A 24772-nucleotide genomic window follows, 5' to 3' on the forward strand; every position below is an offset into this window, starting at 1 on the left:
CTGGGATTTTGAAGCTTGATTTACAAATACAAACATCACTGGTTCTGGAGGGTTATAGAACAATGCTTTTTGACACTAACAATGTACTGAAAATAAACTAATGCTAACACACCTAGTTGATCTAAGTAGACTGTTTGACCTACATAAAAGCAGGTCTAGAAATACCAGCTAGGAGAGTTTACGTTGCCTTGATTGGTAATAGTTTTTAATCAGAGAACCAACCTCTTTTAAAACTCATGATATTCTTGTTGAAAGATCTTGTAGCATTTAGGGTAAAGGAAGCCCATTAGCTCCATCAAATGTAGGGCATCTTCAAATTACGGCACAGCAGAAAAACTGCAGGCTAAAGGAAGGACCTACTTAGTGATATGGTTAAGTGATGGTTTGACTAACATGGAAGAATTGAGATCTGTAAAATCTTCCAAAATCCTGTTGCAATAGAAGAGTGAAATGCATACAGGTGGTGGTGATCAAAATTAAAATTGTGATTCCATTGTTCAATTTGGGCACGTAGGGATGTCCCTTCAAGAAGGACTTTCACTTCATAATGATCCATCATGGGATTACCCGATTTGAATCAAACTGGGTATGAGGCAGTGGGATATGTTCATTCTGTGCATAGACTTTCCATGCTCCTTGCCTATTAACATGGAGAGGACTGTCTTAACCCCTGGCATTGTTTCTTCCTATGTGATGGCCAACAGAGAGTAGTTGTGGCCTCTTCTGAGTCAACAATTACCCTAGGGAATTGCAGAATTGTTCCCACTCACTTCACTCATTCCAGGAGCTAACTTCGATCCCATTTTATATATTGGATTAAACTGTGCAATAGCCTCAAAAGATCTATTTATGCATGGGGAGGGGGAATCAACACTTTCTTCAATACTCCTCTGTCTCTTTCTGTCTCTGTCTCTGCTTCTCTCTCTGCCTATCTTCCTCTTCATCTTCTGTGGAAAACAAAGACGGATCAAATGTATAAAACATGCCAAAAGTGCAAACACAGGAGCCATACACTGTTTAATCAGATGCCACTGGAGGGTGAAATCTGAACTGCCAGGAAAAGGACATTTTTTTAAAGCATTAATTCAGGAAGATTACTTTTCTTTCATTGGCGGTGGGTGGGGAATCGGTTTTGACTTCTTAAGTTTTTGTTAGAAAACAAAACCCAAGAGTGTCCTGCAACTTTCTCAGGGAGCAGCTTCTTATAGCTCGTGCCAACACTGTCCACTTCATACACAGAGCTCACTCAGCTCTCTGTCCTTTGAAGTCCACTCCAAGTTTACCAAACTTCAGTATCTGATGAACTTTCTGTCTCTGTATGTAAAAAAATTTTCTTTCTTTACATCCTATGGAAGCATGTCTAGATTTTATTCATGGGGTAAAACACAAATAAGTATCTTTTAATGCTTATTCCAACAATCTAAGGAATATTCAGTGGGAGAATTTTCATGTGTCCTGAAGAATTCTTGGAAAGACTCTTCTTAAATATATTCTCTTTGACAAACATCTCTTGGGTATCTGCATTTTAACTATGGCTACCTACCTCATGGTTAGAGATTCTACACCTGTATTTAAAATCGGTTCCCAGTTGCCCTCACTTTATCAATTGATCAGAAAATCTGAAGGGCATTAGGGCCACATGTTCAGGAGATGATGCCAGAGGGTTATGCATCAAATACAGTATTTTATTTTGAAAGCTGAAGACTATAACTTCCCTTCTTCCCTTAACAAAAGGTCATTCCACTTCTTCAGGGAGAAAGCCATAAGCACTGGCAAAACTTCTTTAAAAATTTCAGGTTAAAAAGCTGGGCTGGGGGCACAGGAAGGGGATGTATCTAACGATATCCATGTCCAGGTCCCACAGTTCCAACAGGCTCTGTGTGCTCCCACCCACCTGTCTGTTCCATCGCCTGTCACTGCTTCTGTCACTGACCCAGTGGGCACATCTTGTTTTCTCCTGATGGAATTCAGGGACCTAGCTCCGAGAGAGCATCTACAGGCCCCAGCTCTGGTTGTCTCCCCACTTTACCCCTTTCCCCCAACTCATGAGGGATCCATCTGAAAAGTTTTTTAAACCATTAACAAATAAGATTCCCATTATAGTCCAACATATTTCTATGAGTTTTGGAGTATACACATTTCTAAAGGTATGGAATGAAAGCTGGTCCCTGCATTTTGAAAATAGTGTTGGGATGATCAAGAAAGCAGGAAGCTTGAAACTGCAGAGTTGGAAGTAGTTTCTTCATCCAGAAGCAAACTCCCCCATCAACACCACCTTTTCAGGAATTCCCTGGTGGTCTAGTGGTTAGGACTCGTACTTCCACTGCAGAGAGCACGGGTTCGATCCCAGGTTGGGGAACTAAGATCCCACAAGCTGTGCAGTGCAGCCAGAAAAGAAAAAAACTGCCTTTTCTTTCCATCTAGTTATTCTAATCTCCCTCATCATCTTACCTGTTATTTCTTGTCTTTGTTTTGTTTTGTTTATGGGTATCATTTGGTTCTATTTCTAACTTTGGATCATTTTCTCTTCCCTTCTGTCTGAACAGTTAAGCCGAGGCACTGACTGCCTCACACTTGCTCCATACACGGCAGTTCTGAGTGTTCATAATCCCACTCCTATGATGAGAATAGAAAAGTCCTCTCTATATATTACAGAATGGCAGCAACTTAAATGATATGTATTAAAGTACAATGAAAACTATATAGATTGATACAGGATACAGAAGATTTTTTATGTAGCTATGACAGAAAAAAACACAAAAGAAACGTATTAGAAATATTTTTGAAGACATGGAAATCATACCATGGGTATTTTATGACATAAACTTTACATGAAAAAAAACCTTCTAAAATTGTGGAGAGGAAATGTTCTACATCTTTACTGGGGTAATGATTACATAACTGTATACATTTGTCATGCTTACTGAATTATGCACTTAGAGTAAATTATGACATTATGTAAATTGCACTTCAATAAGCATGACTTTAAAATTTATGAGGAATACTTTTTTTTTTTTGCGGTACGCAGGCCTCTCACTGTTGTGGCCTCTTCCATTGCGGAGCACAGGCTCCGGATGCGCAGGCTCAGCGGCCATGGCTCACGGGCCCAGCCGCTCCGCGGCATGTGGGATCTTCCCGGACCGGGGCACGACCCCGTGTCCCCTGCATCGGCAGGCGGACTCTCAACCACTGCGTCACCAGGGAAGCCCGAGGAATACTTTTTAAAATAGAAAAGTTGTATGTGTGTGTATGTGTCGTCATTGTTTTATTGTAAGTACAATTTTTGTGTGTATTGTATATGAAAATTCAAAGTCAAGACTGACAAATTTCAGAAGATATAATAATTAATGAAAACCAAAAATCGTTTTGCAGAACTAAATTGTGCTTGAGGTTATGACAATCACAGTCATTAAACAGCTTTCTCTAGACTCATTTAGTTTCTCGCATTATATTTCTCTATCTGCATTTTTATGTGTCTAACTTTTGGCAACCAAACCAAGTATTTAAGAATATGTTTTCTCCCTTAACTTTGGTATGTTCATCAAAATATTTTATTTTCTCCATTTACACATTCATTTTGTTTTTCAGTGATCAAAGTCTAATGATAATCTTGCGCTAAGGCAGTTTCTTTCTACCTTCCTTCAGTATCTAGAAACATTATTAGATTTAATAATATACAATTTAAATTCTAAAGTTTACCACTGTTTTGTCTTTTAAATGGTCATGGGTGATGATGACACTAGACCAATTTTTATTTTCATAATCTATAGATTTATTTTTGGCACAAATGTCTCTGTTAGGAAGCTTATGTAGAAGGCAGAAAAAATTGCAGTTAGATCCATGGTGCACACGATTTCTCAAAAACAAACAAACAAACAAACAGATTTTACCTTCATAGTTTACATGCTATAATGTAAAAATTTCAAATTCATAGTGTAACTTACTTGTTTCCATACGCAAAGTTATATGTAAATTGTGTATCAGTGCTTCTAGTAATCTTGCTTGTGTCTTGGTATTGAAATTTTAGACCAATATAATTTGCCAAGAATCCTTTGTAGGCTAAACATAACTACATGGAAAACATTAAAAAAAATCAGTAACAATATTTTACCATTAAATTGTTTTGTAGCAATTCAAATGAATTCAATCCAATCCAATAAATATCTATTGAGCATTTTTTATACAAAATGTATCAGAACACAGAGGAAGGAATGATTAATTTCAGACAATGAGATGCAGAAGAATTGGGGAAGATTTTATAGAAGAGGAAGGAGTTGATGTGACCTCACAATTAATGATTAATTCTTTTATTGTTTTCTTAGATATGATTTCCTTAAAAGAATGGAAATAATTCACTCCCTCTAGTCATGGAGCTATATAAGGATTAAGGCCAGTTCTAACTAAACTCTTCAATGAATTTAAAACTCCAGAACACACAGAGAAGACAGAGAAACATTCAGGTAGATTAACTAGGATGTGAATGCAGCTGAACATTTAGAGATGTCACCATACAATAGTTATTAAATACTAATTTTAATGGTCTACAACTCCTTAAAAATGTTAGATATATTTAGAACTTAGAACTTTAGAACATGTGTTACAAGTTGAAAATTTTAAAACAAGAGAAAGGGTAAATCTATGATTGCTAGTCTTAGATACCTATCCTAAAACTGCCGTCTCCTCTGCTCGTGATCCTCCTTTACTTTTCCATGACTGGATACCCAAGATCACTTTATGACAGCTATCTATTTTTGTTTCTTCTTAATAAATGAAGGAATAATGAGATTATATATTTTAAATTGTTTTAGTATTTACATTTGTGTGCAAATAATGTTTTTTTCCTGAAATTATAAGATAAAGCAGAATACATGTGCACGGTACTACGTATTCTTAAAATTTCATTTTTTGAGTATCAACAGACAAGGAAATCACAAGCACAGAATTGAAGCATGGTGCCTGTCCAACGTGATGTGACTTCACATGACAAGCAATTTTCCTTGTCTTAAAACTTCATGAAATTTTATTACCAAGGTATTTTACAAATTTAATTAGCATATCATTTTGTTGAGCTTACCTGGTTATAAGGAAATAATAAAATGTTTCCATATGGTAGTCTGTTTGGTTTAACATCTGCTGAGTCAAAAAGAACAGCTGGGTTTTTCAGGGAATAACGACCACAGTAAGCATCAGTTTCAGCTGTCTTTTGCCCTCTATTAATATGTTCCTACAGAAACAATAATATTTCAAATGAAAACATGATTTATTGCCCTGCTTTACTCCCCAACATCTTCACCTAAGTCATTCAAGTTTCAACTCAGATCCCACTGCTTCCCAAACTGCTTTAACCTGAAATGTTTTCTCTCTTCTTTGAAAGTCTAAGGCTCTCATCCTATAACACTCATTTAGATACATACTCATAATCCCTTGTATCTGTATTTGACTATTTCCCAAGTCCTCTCTTTCCCCTTATATTATGAACTCCTTAAGGATATTTATCCACTCCTTCCACAAATGATTTTTTGTGTTCATTCCATGCCACATTTTTACTTGTTTGTTCATTTGCTTGTTTTTTGTTTAATCTTCAGGGTTCAAATAGTGAAGAACCCTATCCCTACACACAGGAGCCTACCAGTTTGGGACAAAGGAACCAAGGATTATAAAACCAAGGCTGAAAGGAGACATCTAACTCACATAAAAGCATCAAAACAGATGACTCGGAGAAGTAACAAATGAATTGCCTTGAAGAATAAACAGGAGTAATTTAAAAGGAAAAGGGAGCCAAGGGGCATCAGAGAGAGCGTAAAATATGTGCAAAGAAGTGGGGACAGGAGAGAGTGGTGCTGGGAAACTCAAAGAGTCAAGGTAAAGTGTAGCCAAGAATGTGTGTTGTGATGATGATGATGATGGGAGATGAAGTACGAAAGGAGTATAATGTAAACTACTTGTTCAATTGTCTTGGCTGCAAGTACTACATTCAGGATAGGAGAACCCAAATACATGTATATTTATTGAAACAGGTTGAAAACGTAACCCATTAAATGATTTTCCCTTTTCTTCAATAATAAATCTGTTTGCATAAAGCATGACATGATATATATTTTTAAGGACTCATTTCTGGGGTATTGATCTGAACTGAATAACTAGCCTATATATTTCTCATTCCTATGGTATTCATTTGGAAATGGTGAATATCTGGCTTCCTCAAGTCTTCAAAATAAGAATTAGGAAGTTAAGTATATTTTAAATTTATTGTACATCAAAGAAAAATCTTTGTATTTCATCAATAAGTAAATAATGACTAGGCATTGTACTAACTGACCAGAAGCAAGGGAAGCAATTTACTGTATAACGCTCTACTACAAATGGTATTCTCTGAAGCCAATGAGGAAAAAGAATATACTCTGCATCTAAATGAAGAAAACAAACAAAAATCCTACAGATCTCACATTTACCCATCTTGCCTACTTTCTCTTGATTAAGAAAATTCAGGTGTGTTTTTACAAATGAGTCATTTTATAATGCAGGAAGATGCTAGAACAGACCTTACCAATAAATGTATGACAAAATTATACTTGAAACTTGACTTTAAATGTTAAAGGAATTAATGCTAATTCAAAAAATGACAAAATTCCAAACATTTATATGATTTCTTATCTGGTCCATCTCACAGTTCATTAAATATTCCATACCAGGTTAAAATCAGTTTCATAACCTCTGAAGTATTTCACAACAAATCCTTCTTCAAAATTTGCAATTTGTGGTGGACACTTAGCGCTAACCATTTCTTCCACTGCTGCCTGAAACTAAATTAACAATATGAGCTTTAGTAACTTCTTTATGAAGAGTTAGAACATTACTAATTTAACTACTAATTCTACTAATTAATTAAAAAATAATTTCATAATTCCCATGTTAGCCATAATTATGAGGTCATTTGCTAAATAATTTCAAGTTAATATGTGATAATTTCAGTATCCAATGACTGTTTCAAGACTTTTATTTTAGAATGATAATAGTTATATCCAACTGGCTGATCTTAGCTTATTTAGTTATTACATAAGGCAGGCATATTGGTTTAGTAGCTTTTTAAAGACAGCAATGAGGCAAACCTAAATGAATTAGCACCTAATTAAACAGATTCCAAATGAATAGTTTTCCTAATTAATGCAAAATTAACTGGAAAAAATATATACTCCAATGCATTGTTTCTCAAAAGAAGAGATACATATACTGTAATCTCTTACTATTATTTAAGAAATAATAACTCTGGATTATATAGGAACTGGCACACATTCATGAGGTCTATAATTTCCATACCATATTTCTCTGATAAAGCACAGATATTTAGAATTAAGGACTTGAAATAGTGCACAATCTTCAGTCATCAAATATTAACTCAAACTCATTGTACAGGTAGTTGTTGAAATGCAGTAATTCACAAGCAAACATTCCTCATGAACAGCTGCACCATATGCAGATACCTGGATCCTGTTGGCACAGATCCAAGAACTCCCCTTTCACTCCCTCTGTCATTGTGATATTTCCTCCCTTCTCCACTCACTATGAGTTGGCTCCAACCCACCATGACAAGGAGATGTATTACTATTCCTTAAAATGTGTTTTTATAGAAGGCTGATGCTTAAGTGGCTTTCTGTTTAAAAAACTAACACAGAGCATACTTCAGCTTCTGATGACTGTGGCCTAAGAGGCCTAGAAGTGACCCCATCCCAGTTCAGTGTGAATGTGTCCAAACTGGGTTTTCCTTTGGTTTGTTCTGTAATAGCCAGTGTGACATTGTTCCCTTCAAATACTTCATAACTGAGCAGATCGAAGTCTCCTGCAATGAAGTACCAAACAGAATTTGAAGAAGTTAATTAATTAAATACCAATATACCCATAATAGAAACTCAGATGTAGCAAAACTAGTTTTATTTAGAATTGTATTATCACAAAAAAAAGGATAAATGGAGAAGATGCAGATCCTTGAATCTGAGATTTAGCCATAGTAGAAACAGCAAAACAGCAGATAAAGTGCTATATATTTAAGGTTCTGTTTTTGCAGCGTAAAAGGAAGTTTTGTAAGATAAACAAAAGTTGGCATTGGGATCATGAGGTAAAAATCAATGGGCAATAAAATATTCCAAAAATTATTTAAGTTTTCTTCCGGTACCATCATCTTAGTATAAAGGGCTAGCCTGGGAAATTGATATTTTCTTTAGTTACAAATGGAGTACAAAGATGAATTCCGGGAAGTAGCCCCATGCCTGCGAACCTTGTTTATACAATCTCACTGAAAGAAATAAGGCCTTGTCCTCACATATCTCTCTTCTTTGGGAGGATGCTTTAACAGTGGAATCCTACTAACTTTCTCTGAGAGAACAAAGATAACCATATCTTCTTTAGATAGCTTTTTGACAATCTAACCTTTGGGAAATTTTTAGAACTTCAATTCATGTTAAATAGAATTCTTTACTCTCTGCTCAACAATCAAATTAACAACTTCATAAAATGAGACATAAACATTGAAGTAACAGTTTACTTATATGAATTGGAAAATAGTGACTGTGCAAAGAAAGGAAACACATATTCAGGGACCTATTTCATGAGCTAAATATCCCAAATACCCAAATTGGTTGCTAAACTTGGCTTTAAGACTTGAAAACGTGACACTTGAAATTGTAAGACTTGAGGGCTTCCCTGGTGGTGCAGTGGTTTAGAATCCGCCTGCCAACACAGGGGACATGGGTTCAAGCCCTGGTCCGGGAAGATCCCACATGCTACAGAGCAACTGAGCCAATGTGCCACCTACTGAGCCTGCACTCTGGAGCCCGCGAGCCACAACTGCTGAAGCCCGTGCACCTGGAGCCCGTGCTCTGCAACAGGAGAAGCCACCGCGATGAGAAGCCCACGCACCGCAACAAAGAGTAGTCCCCGCTCACCGCAACTAGAGAAAGCCCGCGCGCAGCAACAAAGACCCAACACAGCCAAAAATAAACAAATTAAATAAATAAATAAATAAATAAAACTATAAAACTTGCAGAAGAAAAACTGGAAAAATTTAAAAGAAAAAAATTGTAAGACTTGAAAACGTAATAAGAAGTTAATGGCCATTACTTGAAAAGGATAAAGAAGTCAAATAATTTTGGAAAATGCTGTATTAAATACAGGTGCACTGCTTTTTTTGTTTTGTTTTTGTTTTTATTGTTGTTTTTGTTTGTTGCTCATTGCCAGAGTCCTTGGGGATTTTAATATTCTATAATGAGCTCTATCAACCTTCAAGGAGAAGCTGTGGTATACAGAGCTTCCCACAGGGATTTGACCAGAGAATCCTTTTATCAAACAAGATCTAGCCAGACTAGTGTCTCCTGAGAAATACTGATTCACTTAAATTTCATTTCCAGAATTAATATCTTCACTAATTTTTGCTAAATGTAAAGTAGGCTACTATACTGATAGTGTATTTGTAGTATATAGCGTGTATACCTCATGCATTGGAGTTGTACACTCCTTGAAGTAAAACTAAAATTTAAATTACAGTAGAACAAAATTAACCATTTATTTCTGTTTCTCCTGGAGGTGATCAAGGCTATGAATATGCATTTACTTTCCCCTGTCATTTTATGGAGCTTTTACCTTTTTCAGTGGAGTTGCGCAGGATACAAACTTGTTTCCTAGAAAAAACTTTACAGAATTGCAAAATGAAATACATGCTTACCTCTAGTTGATATAAAGGTTACCATGTAAACATAGCTCTGAGGATTCTGTGTTCTTATTACTTGAACTGCATCCGGTTTTATAGACCAGAGGTCATTCAAGGCTGATTGCAGTATGAAGTCAGAAGCGTCAGCAGGTAGCCAGACTTTTCGATGAATTAACAAAAAATTAAAGTCAAATGATTAGGGGTTTTAATAAAAAAAAAAAAAGAGTTGAAATCTCTGCACTATCACAGCCAGCACTGATGTCTCATATTTGAATTTTTTAAAGCACCTATAGTCTGTACCATCAGTTATCACTTAATGAAATTACATTCTGAAATTGATTCAAGTTCAATAATATTGGCTGCTTAATTGGACTGTGATCTATTGAGGATAGGGCTCATATTTTATTGTTTTAATATTCCCATAGTAATAAGCATTGTGTTTGGCAAACAGCAAGCACTCTTCAATACTTACTCATTGAAACAATTAACAGAAATAGCAAAATTATTTTTTCAGGGTTTTTTATAAAATATAGAAATGCAATATCTTCATTAACAGATAAATTAGTGTCTCATAGGTCTTTTGAGAAACTGAAATGTCTATCTCTATAATGATGAACTTAATTCCTATTAACTTACACCTGTGAGTCACGGATACATAAATTCCTTATGTGTGTTTAGATATGCATTTATCATGATCCTTACAGAAGAAAATAATAGTATATATCTGAAAGCTGTTTTTACTGATACCATTTTCTATCCCAGTCTGAAGAGTTTTCTTCATGATATATTTTTTTGCCTCTTTGTCTAGCATACTATTAAAACTATATTTTCCAGACAGTAGAATTTGACTAGAGCAAATACCTTTTTATAATTTTGTCTATACATGAAGAGTAATAAAATCTCCCTTATTATTTACAACTTACTAGTTTTTTCCTTGTTATAGATTAATCTATATTGGTAAAGTGAACATAAATTAGCTTCCACACATGGGCCGGTTACCATGATCTTCTGCACTTCATTGGTTGCATTAGTTGTTTCCCAGTTTTCCAATGTTATAACCTATTTCCCAATTTAAAAAAGCATATATTTACTATATGGAAAAATACATTTTAAAAGCATCATAAGTCAGCTATTCAATGCCTCTACATTGCCCTATCTTATTGCAAATGATAAACTATTTTAATGTGTAAGTCATCAAATAACAGACTCTTTGGTTTATAATTACAGATATTCCAAGGCACAATTCAGTAATTTTCCATGACTGTTTTCCCCCAAAACAGTATCTTACCTAGTAAAATTAATAACCAAATAGAGCTCCTATATTTTAGCATTTACTTTCTACAAAGTGGATCTAGAATCATAGCAAACCTGTACTTCCTGGACAATTGTCGACTGGGATTTGATCACTTGTTCTTCGTTCACTGCATCTTCTGTTTGTTGTTCAGTATAGACATTTCTATACTGGTACAGTCCAACATCCACAAAAGCACTTAGTCTGTACTCCTGCAGCAAGATTTCAATGTAATATCTGGAAAATAGTGTAACTAAAGAATGTAACTTTTTCTCCAGAGCACTTGTCATGAATTTTTCTTTCAATGAGTAAAATTTCAATATGATATAAAACACCTGCTTGTTAAATGATTTATATTGTAGTATCCCTGATTTTAACAATTAAAATATTAAGTTTCATAGCAGTTTGCTAAAAGAAAATGAATTATGTAAGATATCTGCATTAGAGATAAAGAGAACGATGAATTCATTCAGTTTTGTCAATAAATATTTATTTAAAAAGATACTATCCCCTATCTTCAAGGATCTTAAAACAAAATTACATTGTAGGTTATAACATAAACTTCCTGGCATAAAACAGAGGACACACAGAGGTTAAATACATTAACGTGTGTAAGAAACTGTCAGGCAGACCTAGACATACCATATATTTTGTATCTGAGGGGTTGTATGTGTCACCGATGAAAGTTCTTACTCTAAGTTCCTCAAATATTGCCTCCACTTGTAACTTGGGAAACAACACACTGCCGCAGGAAACTTTTACTGATTAGATTGATGATGGCCCTCTAATAAGGTGGATGAGATTCACACCTTAAATTTGGAATTCTTGATTCCTGAGGCCCCGTGCCCATCATCCAAATGCCTATCCAGGATAAGGTGGTCACTAATCAGCTGTTACAGGTGAATGAAAAGCTGCTGCTACTGTTTCCCTATCTAAATCTCTGTCAGTGTAACCACTGCTCCCATCATTGGAGAGGCCAGCTAGGAGTTCCTTTAAATTGCCTCACATCATTCAACAGATACTCTTGTAAATGGAGAATAAGTATCCACAGTTCATGTAAGACTGTGAATGAGGGGTATTTATTACCTCGCATCTGGCAAGGATGCTGGGGCTCTGGGTCATTTCCCCCATAGAACTGATACTGGAGGATTACATCAGGCTTTTGGCTGCCCTGACAACCTGTTTGCCAGCTCTGTCAAATCAAGGTGGGCAATACTAATTAGGGAGCAGGATTCAGAGAAGAACCACTAAATTCTGTATCCTTACTGGCAGCTTAAAAATATTTTAAGGCACCTTCTATGTGCTAGACACTAAACTGAGCACTTCACAGACATTATTATATTTAATATTCACAAAATCCTATAAAATATATATTATTATTCTGTTTGATCATATGAATAACAGAGACTAAGAGAACTTAAAGATTGAAAAATTATTTAAAAGTTAGTCACTGAGGTAGGATTCAAAGTAGAAAGGGGGTGACCAAAGCGATATGCACTTAGAGATAAGGCTATATTATTTGAGTAAAATGAACTGGCAAGACAAGCTACCTTTGGAAAGGTCCCAGGGACCACTGTGCAATAAACCAGCCTGCGTGGCCTCAATTTCAGAATACACAACCATCATTATAAGTGCCAGTGTAAATTTCAAGCTAGTTTGCAGAAGCACAGATACCGGGGGCAAGATGTATTACAAGTCACCTTCATGCAAGCTCTGTGCTCTTGCCAAGCAGGTAAATTGAACTCATTTTCCAAGGTCAAGGCAAAGCCTGAAGGTGTATTGACACTTAATAGCAATAGGTATTAACGAGATGCTGCATTTACTCTGAACTGGCCCAGTGAACTTGGTTAAAAAAGAAAATGCTTAAGTTTAGAAAGAAGTGCTAGAAGGAGGAGAAAAAGAATGGAAAGCTTATTATTCCTAAGACTTTAGTGAGAACACTTAGTGTGATTTCTCTCAGGTACCATTGATCCCAACCCTCTCTGTCCAGCTCCATCACACCTTCATGGTGCTGCCTATGAGCATAATCTAATTGATATCTGGGAAGGTGACATGGTAAATGGAAAAAACAAACAAACAAAACAAACTCCTCCCATCAAGAAGTGAAGTTCATTTTTTCACCCACTGAATCTAAGTTTGGCCATTTGCTTTGGCCAATTGGATATTAGCAAATATGACACAAGCAGAATTTGAAAAGTACCTGTGCATTAGGAATTGCCCTCTTAACTGCTGGGACACTGTGACAAGCCTGGGCTAGCCTCCTTGAAGATGAGAGACCATGTGGAGTGAGACATCTCAGATATCTCAGTTCCCATCAGGACAGCTGAGGCTCCTGATATGTGAGGCCATCCTGGACCATTAATCACCAACAAATAGTCAGGATCAAAAGAACTACCTAGCTAATCACAAAACTGGGTTGCTTTAAGCTACTAAATTTGGGGGAATGGTTTCTTATGCAGCAAAACCTAACAGATACAAATGGTAAATGGAAGAAAATTTCAGTGAAACTTTTGATGTTCTCCATGTAACTTAGCTATTTTGCATATATCATCTTTTACCTCCCTGTTTTCTAGGAATCCTGAATTGACTTTTTGAATGGGATTATTAGCTATTTGAATAATATCCTCATTTTCTCCCTGGAAATGACCTTTCAGCACTAAATAAGTACTCCTTAAGGGCAGGGAATATATTTTAATATCCTTTGTATTAAATTTCTAGTACCTGGTCCAGGGTCTGGAATTAATCAAGAGAATATTAAATATATATTAATTATGGTACAAATCCATGTGGTTTTTGTGATTTTTCTCTAGCAATAGAGAAAATAGGAGAAGAGAAATTAGATGGCTGGATTGACTGAAAGGTCCTAATAAGAAACTAAAGCAGGATTAAGTAAATTTCACAAAATTGTAATTTCTGCAACAGGAATAATTTAGATTTCAAATTTTCCTGGTTAGTTGAATGCCAGTATGCTTGAAAATATAGAAACAAAACTTAGCAAATTATAGCGAATGACCAATTATAAATTAAACCAATAAACTAGTATCACTTCTACCAATAAAACAAATTGAAAATCTTTTTATATATAAAATTATAGTTTTTAAATATTACACAATAATTTAAAGAAAAGAAAAAAACCTTACTCTTTTCCTTTTTGAAGATGAATGTCATCTGATCTTTGTGTTGGGCTGGAAAAATAACTGTTGGCATTGGAAGAATGATAGGCAATCCTCACCTTATCCCAAAAAGACAGAGAGAGACAGAGAGAGAGACAGAGAGAGAGGGAGAAAAGAACTTATTAATAAGCCTTTTCAGCATTTATTTATCATTTATTTTTTCTGTCAGTCTTAGAACTTTTATGAACAGAAAAATGTGAAAATATTTCACATTTTTCCTGTAATATCTGTTTTTCATGATGAAACGGATTTTAAAAAATTATCAAAGCTCACTTCACCCCTTCCACCCTTAACTAACATCAACTCCACTATTCCATGAACACACAGAGAACATAGCTTTTCCACAATTAGAACTGCAAATGGGAAATTTAAAGATCCATACAGGGAGGAGGTTGTTATTGTTAAATAAAATATTCTTTTGTTCTGCTGAGAACTTTGAGGGACTTAATCCAAATGAGATCATTAAAAGGAGGTCTGAAAGATGCCAAAGATTACTAATTGGGTCTGCACACTAGAAAGAGAAGACTTTGGGCTTCCCATTAGAAATGACTATACTGTCTTTAAAGGAAACATGCTGAAAAGCTATGGTAAAATTGGAATTCATGTGTTATAGGCAGGAATTTAAACTTGTTCATCCAGTTTGGGAGACAACCTTGCCATATATATAGTGATTCATAAAATGTTCTTATGATTTGATTCATTAGTTTCACATTTGTGAAACTGTCCTAAAGAAATAACATAAAATACAGAACAATTTAATGAACACAAATGTTCAATTGAGTATGATCTGTGGTCATAAAAAATCAGAAGTAAGTTAAAAACTCATTAGTATGGGAAAAGGTAGTAAACTCATGCAATAGCATACTATTCAGTCATCAAAAATGGTGTTATATAAATTATTTAATAATATGTGAAAATACTAATACATGACAAAAATGACTATAAAATTGGATGTATGATTCTATTTATGTAAGAAACAAAATACAGACAAAAGGAGATAATAGACTTTAATCTCATGACCAAGTAATAGTGAAACAGATCTAGCAGGATAGTGAAATACTTGTACTCTTCTCCAAATTTCCTATGTGTGACCATAATTCTTTCATAATAAAAATAATCTTCAATTTTAAAGGAAATGTATGTGGGGGTTTTTTTGTTAGAGAAAACTCAGGTATGGTAAAGCATTTTCTTTTAGGCAATGGGTTTTCTAACAACTTTATGGTTCATACCACATGTGTTAAAATAACCAAGAACCCACCACATAAATTCGTTAATATATTCACTGGTTTTGGTGTAGAATAAATGGGATATGTATAAAGGTTATCACATTGCTTCTATAATATCAAGTAGTATTCTGTGGCTTCCCTACCTTATCTTCAGGAAGTCCAGTCTGGCTGAAATAAATAGCATAACGGTCATCACCTTTGATGTAGAATCTATAAACATCAGAATCTGGAGCCACCAAAAATCCACTGAAGCGTGCAACAAATGTATCTTGTCCCATAGGCCAAAGATAGGAAGCTGAATCTACCCAACTGGCACCCATGTACCCTGGAGTTTTTTCATTGTATTCGAGTATCTCTTCAAGATGTACTGGACGGCTACTATTCCACACCTCAAGCTTTAGGCCTCTCCCACCTGAACATAAAAAAATAAAAGAAAGCTTTCATCAGAATTTTCATGCAGTATCTCAATGTCTTTTACTTGGGTGGTGATTATAGGTATTCTATTTCTATTCACATTTTTACAGCATGTGTGTAAACAAAACAATTACACATATCTCTACGTGTATCTGTACCCAGAGGATAGACTGCTGTTAAGACAGTCTGCAATTTATTGTTTCACATATCTGTCCCTCAGATTCTACATATGTAAAATGAGAGTAATACTATGATTGGCATGGCTACTATGGGGATTAGATATCACACATATGTAAAATACCTGGTACTTAGTGAATGCTTTACATAAGATAGTAATAATATAATAATTATGATTTTTGATATGACTGATGTTGCTTTATATAGTCAAGACTCAAAACTTCAAGATTCAGACCATTTGATTACAAAATCTTCACCTTGATTATTCTCTCTAATAAAAGTTACTCAATTAATGGCTCAAAGAACAGACACTGTTGGCCTTAACATTTCTGTCAGTATTTGTTTTTCTTCTTTTTAACATTACTTTTGCTCTAGGATTTCTCCTCCTTCTTGGACAGAATCAGAGAGAGAACATTCTCATTAAAGTGAACTTACACTTGCCAGTGTAATTTTTTCCTAATCATAATGAGCCGTCTCACTTTTTATTTTTCTTCTTTAAAATACAACAACAATCAGGCTCAGGCCTTGGTTCAGCAGCCTTAGGCTTGTCTGGAGTGCCTGAATCTGGAAAATAATGGGTACTACTCTTCCCCTGAGTCTGGTGAGAGAAAAGCTTGAGCACTTCAACCTTTCATAGCAGCAGCATGCTCTGGTATATACAACTTTCTTTAAAGTAATCAATTATAAATATCAAAATCCTCCTCTTAAACCGGTCAATTTTTAAATATTGTTCAAAACAAGGACATTTAAGAGGTTAATAAAATGAATTTACTTGGCTTCAAATACCAATCAATGACACAATTATAAACTGATTTCACTGAGTGCACAGGATGAGATACAGAATCCATGCACACACATGCACAGCATCACGGTGGTCTAGTTGCAGATAGCAAGGCCATCAGATGCACTTTCACTGGTCACAGGTGAAAATCTGAAAAGAATTTTGTGTTCCGTGTCTCTCATCCCTGTGATCATGCCTAAATCATTCTAGACAAATAAGGATTTAACCTCTGACGTTTATTTTTTAACCAGGAATAAAGCATTTTAAAATTTTCCATGTAGCCTGTACCAAAATTTAGTAATAATCATTTGATCTGAAATAAAGGCACCCTTATACTCTATCAATAGAGTTTTCACAGGGTATCTGAGAAATTTAGGCCAGGTTTACCTCCACTGGTGCAGCCTTGATGCAGCTATATTAATAGAAAATTTTCCTAATCCAGAAAGTATAAAGAAAAAAACTAGAAAGAAATTTATTATAATTCTCACTACAAATTCTAAAAAATTCAAATAATATTTTTTGTTACTATGTTACGGGCTGAATGTTTGGGTCCCCTCAAAACTCAGATGTTGAAACCTAATGCCCAATGTGATGGTATTAGGAGGTAGGGCCTAATGAATAGGATAAGTGCCCTTATGAAAGAGACCCCACAGAGGTCTCTTCTCCCTAGCCCTGAGAAGGCCTCATCTGTGAGAAAGCAGGTCCTCACCAGATCCCCAATCTGCCAGTGCTATGACCTTTGACTCCTATCCTCCAGAACTGTGAGAAATCAATGTTGTTTATAAGCTACCCAGTCTGTGGTATTCTGTTATAACAGCCTAAACGGACTAAGACACTAAAGATATCTGTCAATAATATTCCTCTTATGCAAATATAGAAATGGTCCTTCTCCCTTTTGTTGACTTACCTGGATATACAGTTCTGAGAATATCAGGTTTAGGCGGTGTCTTGCAACATATGCTATTTTCTGTGACATTCAAAATATCACAGGCTTGACCTACAGAGAAGCAAGGGCAGAACTGTTACTACAGAGCTTCAGAATGAAAATCACATCAGCCTATCTTGGAGTGCTTTTTCAATTAAAGCTAAGTTACAAAAGCAAGAGGCAAAGTTGAAGGGTCTTAATTTCCTTTACATATTCTCCATGAAAGCTTTAGCATTCATCAATTGTCATACTTCCACAGGCTACATTTTGCTGGCAAAATCTCACAAGTCTGAGTTAGAATATTTCATAATTTCAGAGAAACAAAATACGAAATTTGATAAAATGATGTCACTGTGAAATATTTTATCTGGGTCCAAAGCAAAGCCTTATGTTTTGTTCCTTGGAGAAAGTTTCTGAATAAATCAGTGATGTTCAGAATTTACAAAAGTAGATGATCCCAGTCCTCTTAGGTTAATGGTGGTTTTGTCCAACTTTTTCAAATGAAAACAAAAGGAATAATAACTTGTAAGTGGTATTTCCACAGACAGATGGAAACCAAAACAGACAAGATTCTAAATAACTGTTGTTACACATAAGCACAATCAGACTTCAGTAAGAGTGTACGTTTTACACCCCCATGTATTCCTCACAGTGCCTCATGTAAGGTCAGCCCTCATTAACTATTTACTGAAACGGAAATAACCCATGAACAGTGAAGCAAGGGAAATGGAGGAAAGTATCTTTGCCACATTTTGTTTGGTGGCCTGGAAAATGGATACTTCAACACAACCTTTCACTATTTTGAATGCTTTGTGAATGCAAGATCATTGAACTAGAAAACAGTACATTTTAACAGTATATTAAACTAACTTAACCCATTTTGTTTGGAGCAAAGATACAAAAACTGATCATTATTTTCAAGAAATTATTGAGGATTCAAAATCTCAAATCTGGCTGTAACATTAATGGCAATGAAATATAAAAAAATTTAACATGTTATCTATGCATATCAGCTGTATCATACTATCAGATTGTAAAACATATTATATATATTAAAAATATTTTATGTCCCTGCTTCTAATATTTAAAATATAGTATCTGATCAGAATAACATATTATATGAAAGTTTAAAATCTTTTGGCCTATGCAGGTGGCCAGCGAGGATTCATGGGGATAGGAAAGACATTATATGAATGTTACATGAGGTTGCTTTCTATGAATTTCTTTTCTTGAAATCACATCTTGGCTGGCTCATTAGCAGATTCCTTAAAAGCAGAAAGTACCTAAGCAGCGGGCTCTATCAGAAAAATTACGTGCCAGGTGCATGGGCAGATATCCTGTCCCCTGCACGTCAAGGTAGGTAAGGTCATTATAACTGAGTGGGAAGACCCCCACTGTTACATTCATCCCCAACTTCCTATTTGAGCTGCCTAGCACCCTACCTCTGAACAGATCTGGACCAGACATATAAAAGTGATGCATAACCAGAGAATCAAGCCTGATGTGCAGCTGTGAACATATAACACATTAATTGATGCTCTTTCTAAGGCCAATATCATCTATAATTACTGATGTCCAGATAAGGCACCGTATATGACAAGGGGATGAGGAGAGTATCCCTAAATACCACTTTAAATTTCCCATAATTACCTAACCCTTTAAGAAATAATAACAGTTCAAAAAGGTAATTTAAGAGTCTATTAAATAGAGGGTACGTGTGTCGCTAAGTGTGGTGAGGAATTTGTTGATGGCAGCCATGATGCTGCCATGCAGTGCCCTTCGGTGCTGACCTCAAAGCCCAAATCTTGGTCATATAAGGCTGCAAGGAGTGGTCCTCACTGGAGAATTGCAGTGGGAAAAGCATCAAGCCCCAGAACCAAATGCCCATCTGAAAATACACAGCTTTTAAATTAAGCATTAATTAAGAAAAGACTGTTATTCTTCTTAGATGTTATTAAAGAAAAGGAAGGATTGGTTCTTTTATTAAAAATCATGAAAATTACCTCCAACAAAAACTCGGACTGGGAAATCTGTCTCATCAAAGAACCGTCCACTTATTGTTAGCATGGTGCCGCCTTGAATGCTTCCTTGTGAAGGTGAAACCTTAGTGACCTCTGGGAGGGGGAGGGGAAGGACAAGAAATACAATGTCATGAATATTACACATAAACACAAATGTTTGATTTTTACCAATTTTCCAAATTACCTAGCCATAGTACATAACACAGTGAAGGTATTGGATTACCAAATGAAAGTATCAGGTGTTTCATTATTTTGTCTCTGATGCAATCCTACAAAGAGGACTATAAACATGGCTTTCACAGAGACCTACATCTTCTGGGGACCAGGCGTTAGTGGTAACTAGTACTAACAGAAGGATCCAGAGAACAAGGAAAACCTGGGCTGAGCATAGATGTTTGGTTCCAAAAGAAAACAGGAAGGCAAAGAGAACAGCCTCTTCTCTATGCTCTTGAAGAATGAATCTTCCTTATATTTATGGGCCAACATCTTATATTTTTTTCATATACTAATATATTAACTATGATTGGAATTCTTGTGGCTTTATATATAAAAGTCTTAGGTATATTGGTAAAATAGCCCAGTGCATAACATATGGTAGATTCTTATTAAAATGTATCCTTATTAGTTCAATCTATCAAAGTTCTATATATTTTTACATAGGAGTTTCACATTAAATAAGTGTCTAGAAAAAGCCAGGATAGATCATATTTGATTGATTCCAAGACATACATTTTTTTCACATTTGAACATCTTTGAAATCTGAATCATCCCAGACCTGGAAGGAAGTACAATTCTTCCAGAAGGGTTTGTGTTTGCTTCTGACACTCGCCTAGGGGCACTACCAACCTTAGACCTCATTAAATTAAAATAAATTATGATCTGCTTGAGGATTCTTTTAGACCACACTGACAGCATAAATCTCAGAGAGTGCTGGTTTATGGTTTCAATTGACAGCAGAGATTTTTTTTTTCCTCCCTTGATCAACAGCCCAAGTTGAGATGCACAAGTTTCCCTGCTGTCTCTTTTAGTGTGATAAGTGTATTTCTCAATCAACCTTACACCAGAAATGTAGTTTTCAGGATCGTAGCTTAATGTCAGGACTTCCTATTTCACTCCTCATCTTAGGTGTGTTTCCTTTCTTAGAATTACGTAACATAATATAGTACACTTTACAGTCACTGTTGTATTTGATTTGATGAAATATCTCTTCTCCCACCCCCCACCCCACACACAGAAAGGTCACATACCTGCATACGTTTGAAACATTGAAATTTTATTGAGAGAAGAAACAAAATATGCCATTTTTTGTGGTAAACTCCTGTTTAAAAAAAGTAAAAATTCTTGCTTTAAAAATGACCTTTATTTTAGGAAACTGTTTCTTTTTTTTTTTTTTTTTTTACTTTAGTGATAGAAATCATATAATTTACAAAGGAGCAGGAAAGAACTTTTCAGGAGGATAAAATTGTTCTACATCCTGATTTAGTTATTGATTACACAAATACATGAAGATATATTTGTCAGAACTCACTGAACTGCACACTTAAAATATGTACATTTTATTATATGCAAATTATACTTCAATAAAGTAAGAATTTATATTAACATAAAAAATAAACAGACAGGAGGAATGCCCTTCATAAAAGCTGGGCTCTACTGATGACCACCCCAGAGTGCTCTATGCTCTTATAACCCATTTACTGTCAGAATAACTAACATTATTGAACACTTATCAGGTATGCTAAGATTTTTAAGCTCTTAAGCTAAGATTTTTTTAAGCTTTTAATTTATTATGCTATTAAATTTTCAATTTTATATTACATGAAGTAGATAAAACTCAGAGAATTTTTATCTTAGTCAAGATCACAAAGACATTAAGTAGCAGAAACAGAATTTGAACCCAGGCAGTTTGAGTCCAGAGCCCTGGGTACTACACAGTTCTCCTCTCGTGCCACTAACTTACATGAGAATACAAATGGATGACAGCAAGTTCACAACAGTCCACCAGAGTTAAGTCACCCTTAATAAACACAGAACCTATTCATGTTTTTGACAGATACATACTTGCACTTCCATAGTCTAGAGGATTAGGAAAGGAAGGAATCTGATCCTAAAATTAAATGCTGTTCTCTTAATTACCTCAATTAAATTCATAATTAGAAAAGTTAAGAAATTCTAATATTAAGACCTAAACCCATTCACCATAATTATAACGCAATGAACCGGAATCTAAAAGGATAATGCAAATCTTGTGGTGGAGACCAAGAGTTAACTCCCTATAAGTCTAACACAGGCATTATAATTTGCATTTGCAAAGCTAAAGAGTCCCTGAAAATATTTTATGCTAAATTAGTTATTTAAGAAGTTCATACTAGATTTTATATTTTTATGTTATAAGCTTTTCAGCTGATTTCTCAAAGATCTGAAATGATGCCAGTTCCGACAATGTTGTCTGGGGTCAGATCCTGCATCTGAAAAATTAACTCTGCTTTTTAAGTTGGTGGGAAAATTGCCTCCTGAAATAAAATTTGAATGTAATTTATTTGGTATGACACTGAGGTGATTTTCACTAATTCATTGATAATGACTAGGCATTTCTCAATTAAGCGAGCCTCATCTAAACCTTATCAGTTTGGAACAACTGTTGTTTGAACTTGGGGTAATAGAAGAGAGAAGGTTGGTTATTAAAAGAAATACAGAATGCATACAACATTGTAAATCAACTAAACTTCAAAATAAAAAAGAAATACAGAATGGGTGCCACAATACTGTCTAATTGGTTCATCTGATATTCAGGAATACTCCTGAAATTTGTAAAATATGGATTTTATAACTTATAAAATGACAATGTTTTTAAATGCCATGTAATCTTAAAACTAGGCTCTTAAGTAGTAAATGTCATATTTTTAACAGTTATCTTAAATTCATAAGATTGTTTTATATAGAAACACAATTTCTTAAATTCTGAGACACTAATACAAAAGGAAATCCATTGGCTTAAAAAGGAAAAAAATGATTATAAGTCAAGATCACAGAATTAACAATTTTATGCAATATTTTTCCCTATATATGTGCAAATTTTCTGACTTTTTAAAATTGAAAATTGGGGGCATGTTAATGCCACATATTGACTTACGTATACTTATTAATCACATTTAAGCTTGATCACTCAAATGTTCTATTTTTGGGTAATTATTTCTCTGAGAAACATATGATGGATTTGGCAATTAGTACCTTTCATACAGACTCAGGACTAAGAAGTCACTTTTCTCACCTTAGGAAGAATGACATTGAGAGCATAAAAGAACCATATATAGCTCATGAAATAATTTAAAACTGAGTAATTGTTGCTTCTGACATATTTCTCTAGTATTTTCAATAAAATCCTATTGTCTAATCTTATCAAATTATATGTAAGTAGGCCATGTCCTTGCAGCAAATCACAGTTAAGTCATGGGACTGTGTCATTTGCCCCATGTAAATCATAAAGGTAAATCTTAGCACCATTTACATATCATCCACTCTGGCTTATCTTGAATTATAATATTCTTCATGGTTTTAGAGCAGTATATATTATTCTATAATGAAGTGTCCAGTGGGAATTCTCTGGCGGTCCAGTGGTTAGGACTTGGTGCTTTCACCGCCAGGGCCTGTGGTCAATCCCTGGTCGGGGAATTAAGATCCTGCAAGCTGCGTGGCACAGCCCAAAAAACTGTTAAAATTTTTTTTTAAAAAGAAAATATAGTCCCTGTGCTTTGGGGACCCACAATTTAAAAAAAACAGTGTCCAGCCCAGGTTTATAACTTGGTAATAAACATATTGCCTCTAGGTGTCTAGAACTAGCTCATGCCTAAATACAGTGATAATGGATTTGGTTTCACCGACTCAACTGCATTTCCATACAGGCAGGGACCAAATCTCACCCTTCTCTTGCAGTCTGTAAACAATGAACAGGAATAACATCTACTCTGATTACAATATTGCCACTCTTTCCAAACTTCTAAGCACTGAGTCTCTCTTCAGAGACAAAAAAGAAATCAATAGGCCTATTTTATCATTGGTCTACTACTGACATATTAGGACTGGATGGCTAAATCTTGTAACTTATTTGGATTTCTATTAACCAGCTCATTTTCCCAGTGGAAGATGCTATGACATTTTGGGAAGAACAATTCATTTAGGTTTGGCACATCATGGTCCTGCCCATAAAACGCCATTAGCATGCTATAGTTAGTGGGACTGCCAACAAATGCCACCCCCCAACATTTGCAAATACTCCAGGAGTGGGGTGATCCCACCATGTTAGAGAATCCTGAGTCAGGATGTTAAATACTGATGAGATGTGGTTCTGTGACTGAAACACTCCATCAGTCATGGCAGAGCACTGGAATAAAAGGCTTAGGCCCTGGAGTCAGACTGCATGGGTTCACATTCTAGCTCTGCTTCCTACTAGCTGAATATCCTTGGGCAAATTATTTAATGTTCCTAAGCCTCATTTTCCCAGTGTGCAATATGGGGTGGATGATAACATTCAATTTATAGGTTCTTTGGGAGTATTAAACTAGATAATATATGTAAAGTGCCTAACACCATGCCTGCTACTAAATGTTCATTATTATTATTTATAATATGACATTTGCAACATGTGTTGAGACTTGCATATTCTGATATTTCTGTAAGCGTGTGATGGTCTTTCTGACTGAAATTAGGATATCTGGAAATAAGTTCTAGTTTTACTAAAAATCATAAATATAAGTTATTAACATTGGTGTTAAAATGAACAATTAAAAGCTATAACTACCATCTTTCAAAACTCTATTTGTCCTGACACTTTAAGAGAAAACCATTATCAGGTAATATTAACCATGAGGTTTTATTTATTCTTACATTAGTTCAAATCAGAATTTAATTACTTAGCTATCAAAACAATTTTAATTAAATAAGAAGGATGACAAAACATAAAATAACACTTTATAATATCACAATCAAAGATTTTTTTAGTTATTGTTTTAGGTAATGCTAGATTTCTCAACAATTGGAAGGCCATGTCTGAGGCACAAATTATGA

At 35.1% G+C, this 24772-nt stretch overlaps 1 protein-coding gene across 1 annotated transcript in view; it reads right to left on the bottom strand.

Moving 5' to 3' along the window:
- The window catches only part of PKHD1L1 (PKHD1 like 1), a 153887-nt gene that overhangs the window by 106313 nt on the left and 22802 nt on the right, over nt 1–24772 (bottom strand). Inside the window, exons 10-21 of the mRNA XM_029222874.1 lie at nt 20956–21026; nt 19691–19801; nt 17670–17759; nt 15534–15802; nt 14132–14223; nt 11069–11228; nt 10624–10759; nt 9716–9859; nt 7680–7837; nt 6690–6803; nt 5075–5224; nt 3945–4069 (exon numbers count right to left, since the gene is read on the bottom strand). Of these exons, the coding sequence (XP_029078707.1) occupies nt 3945–4069; nt 5075–5224; nt 6690–6803; nt 7680–7837; nt 9716–9859; nt 10624–10759; nt 11069–11228; nt 14132–14223; nt 15534–15802; nt 17670–17759; nt 19691–19801; nt 20956–21026 (1620 nt within the window). The remainder of the gene's footprint in view (nt 1–3944; nt 4070–5074; nt 5225–6689; nt 6804–7679; nt 7838–9715; nt 9860–10623; nt 10760–11068; nt 11229–14131; nt 14224–15533; nt 15803–17669; nt 17760–19690; nt 19802–20955; nt 21027–24772) is intronic.

Source organism: Monodon monoceros, unplaced genomic scaffold, assembly GCF_005190385.1.
Source record: "Monodon monoceros isolate NGI ecotype Baffin Bay Population unplaced genomic scaffold, NGI_Narwhal_1 Super_Scaffold_14, whole genome shotgun sequence".
Taxonomy (NCBI): Eukaryota; Metazoa; Chordata; class Mammalia; order Artiodactyla; family Monodontidae; genus Monodon; species Monodon monoceros.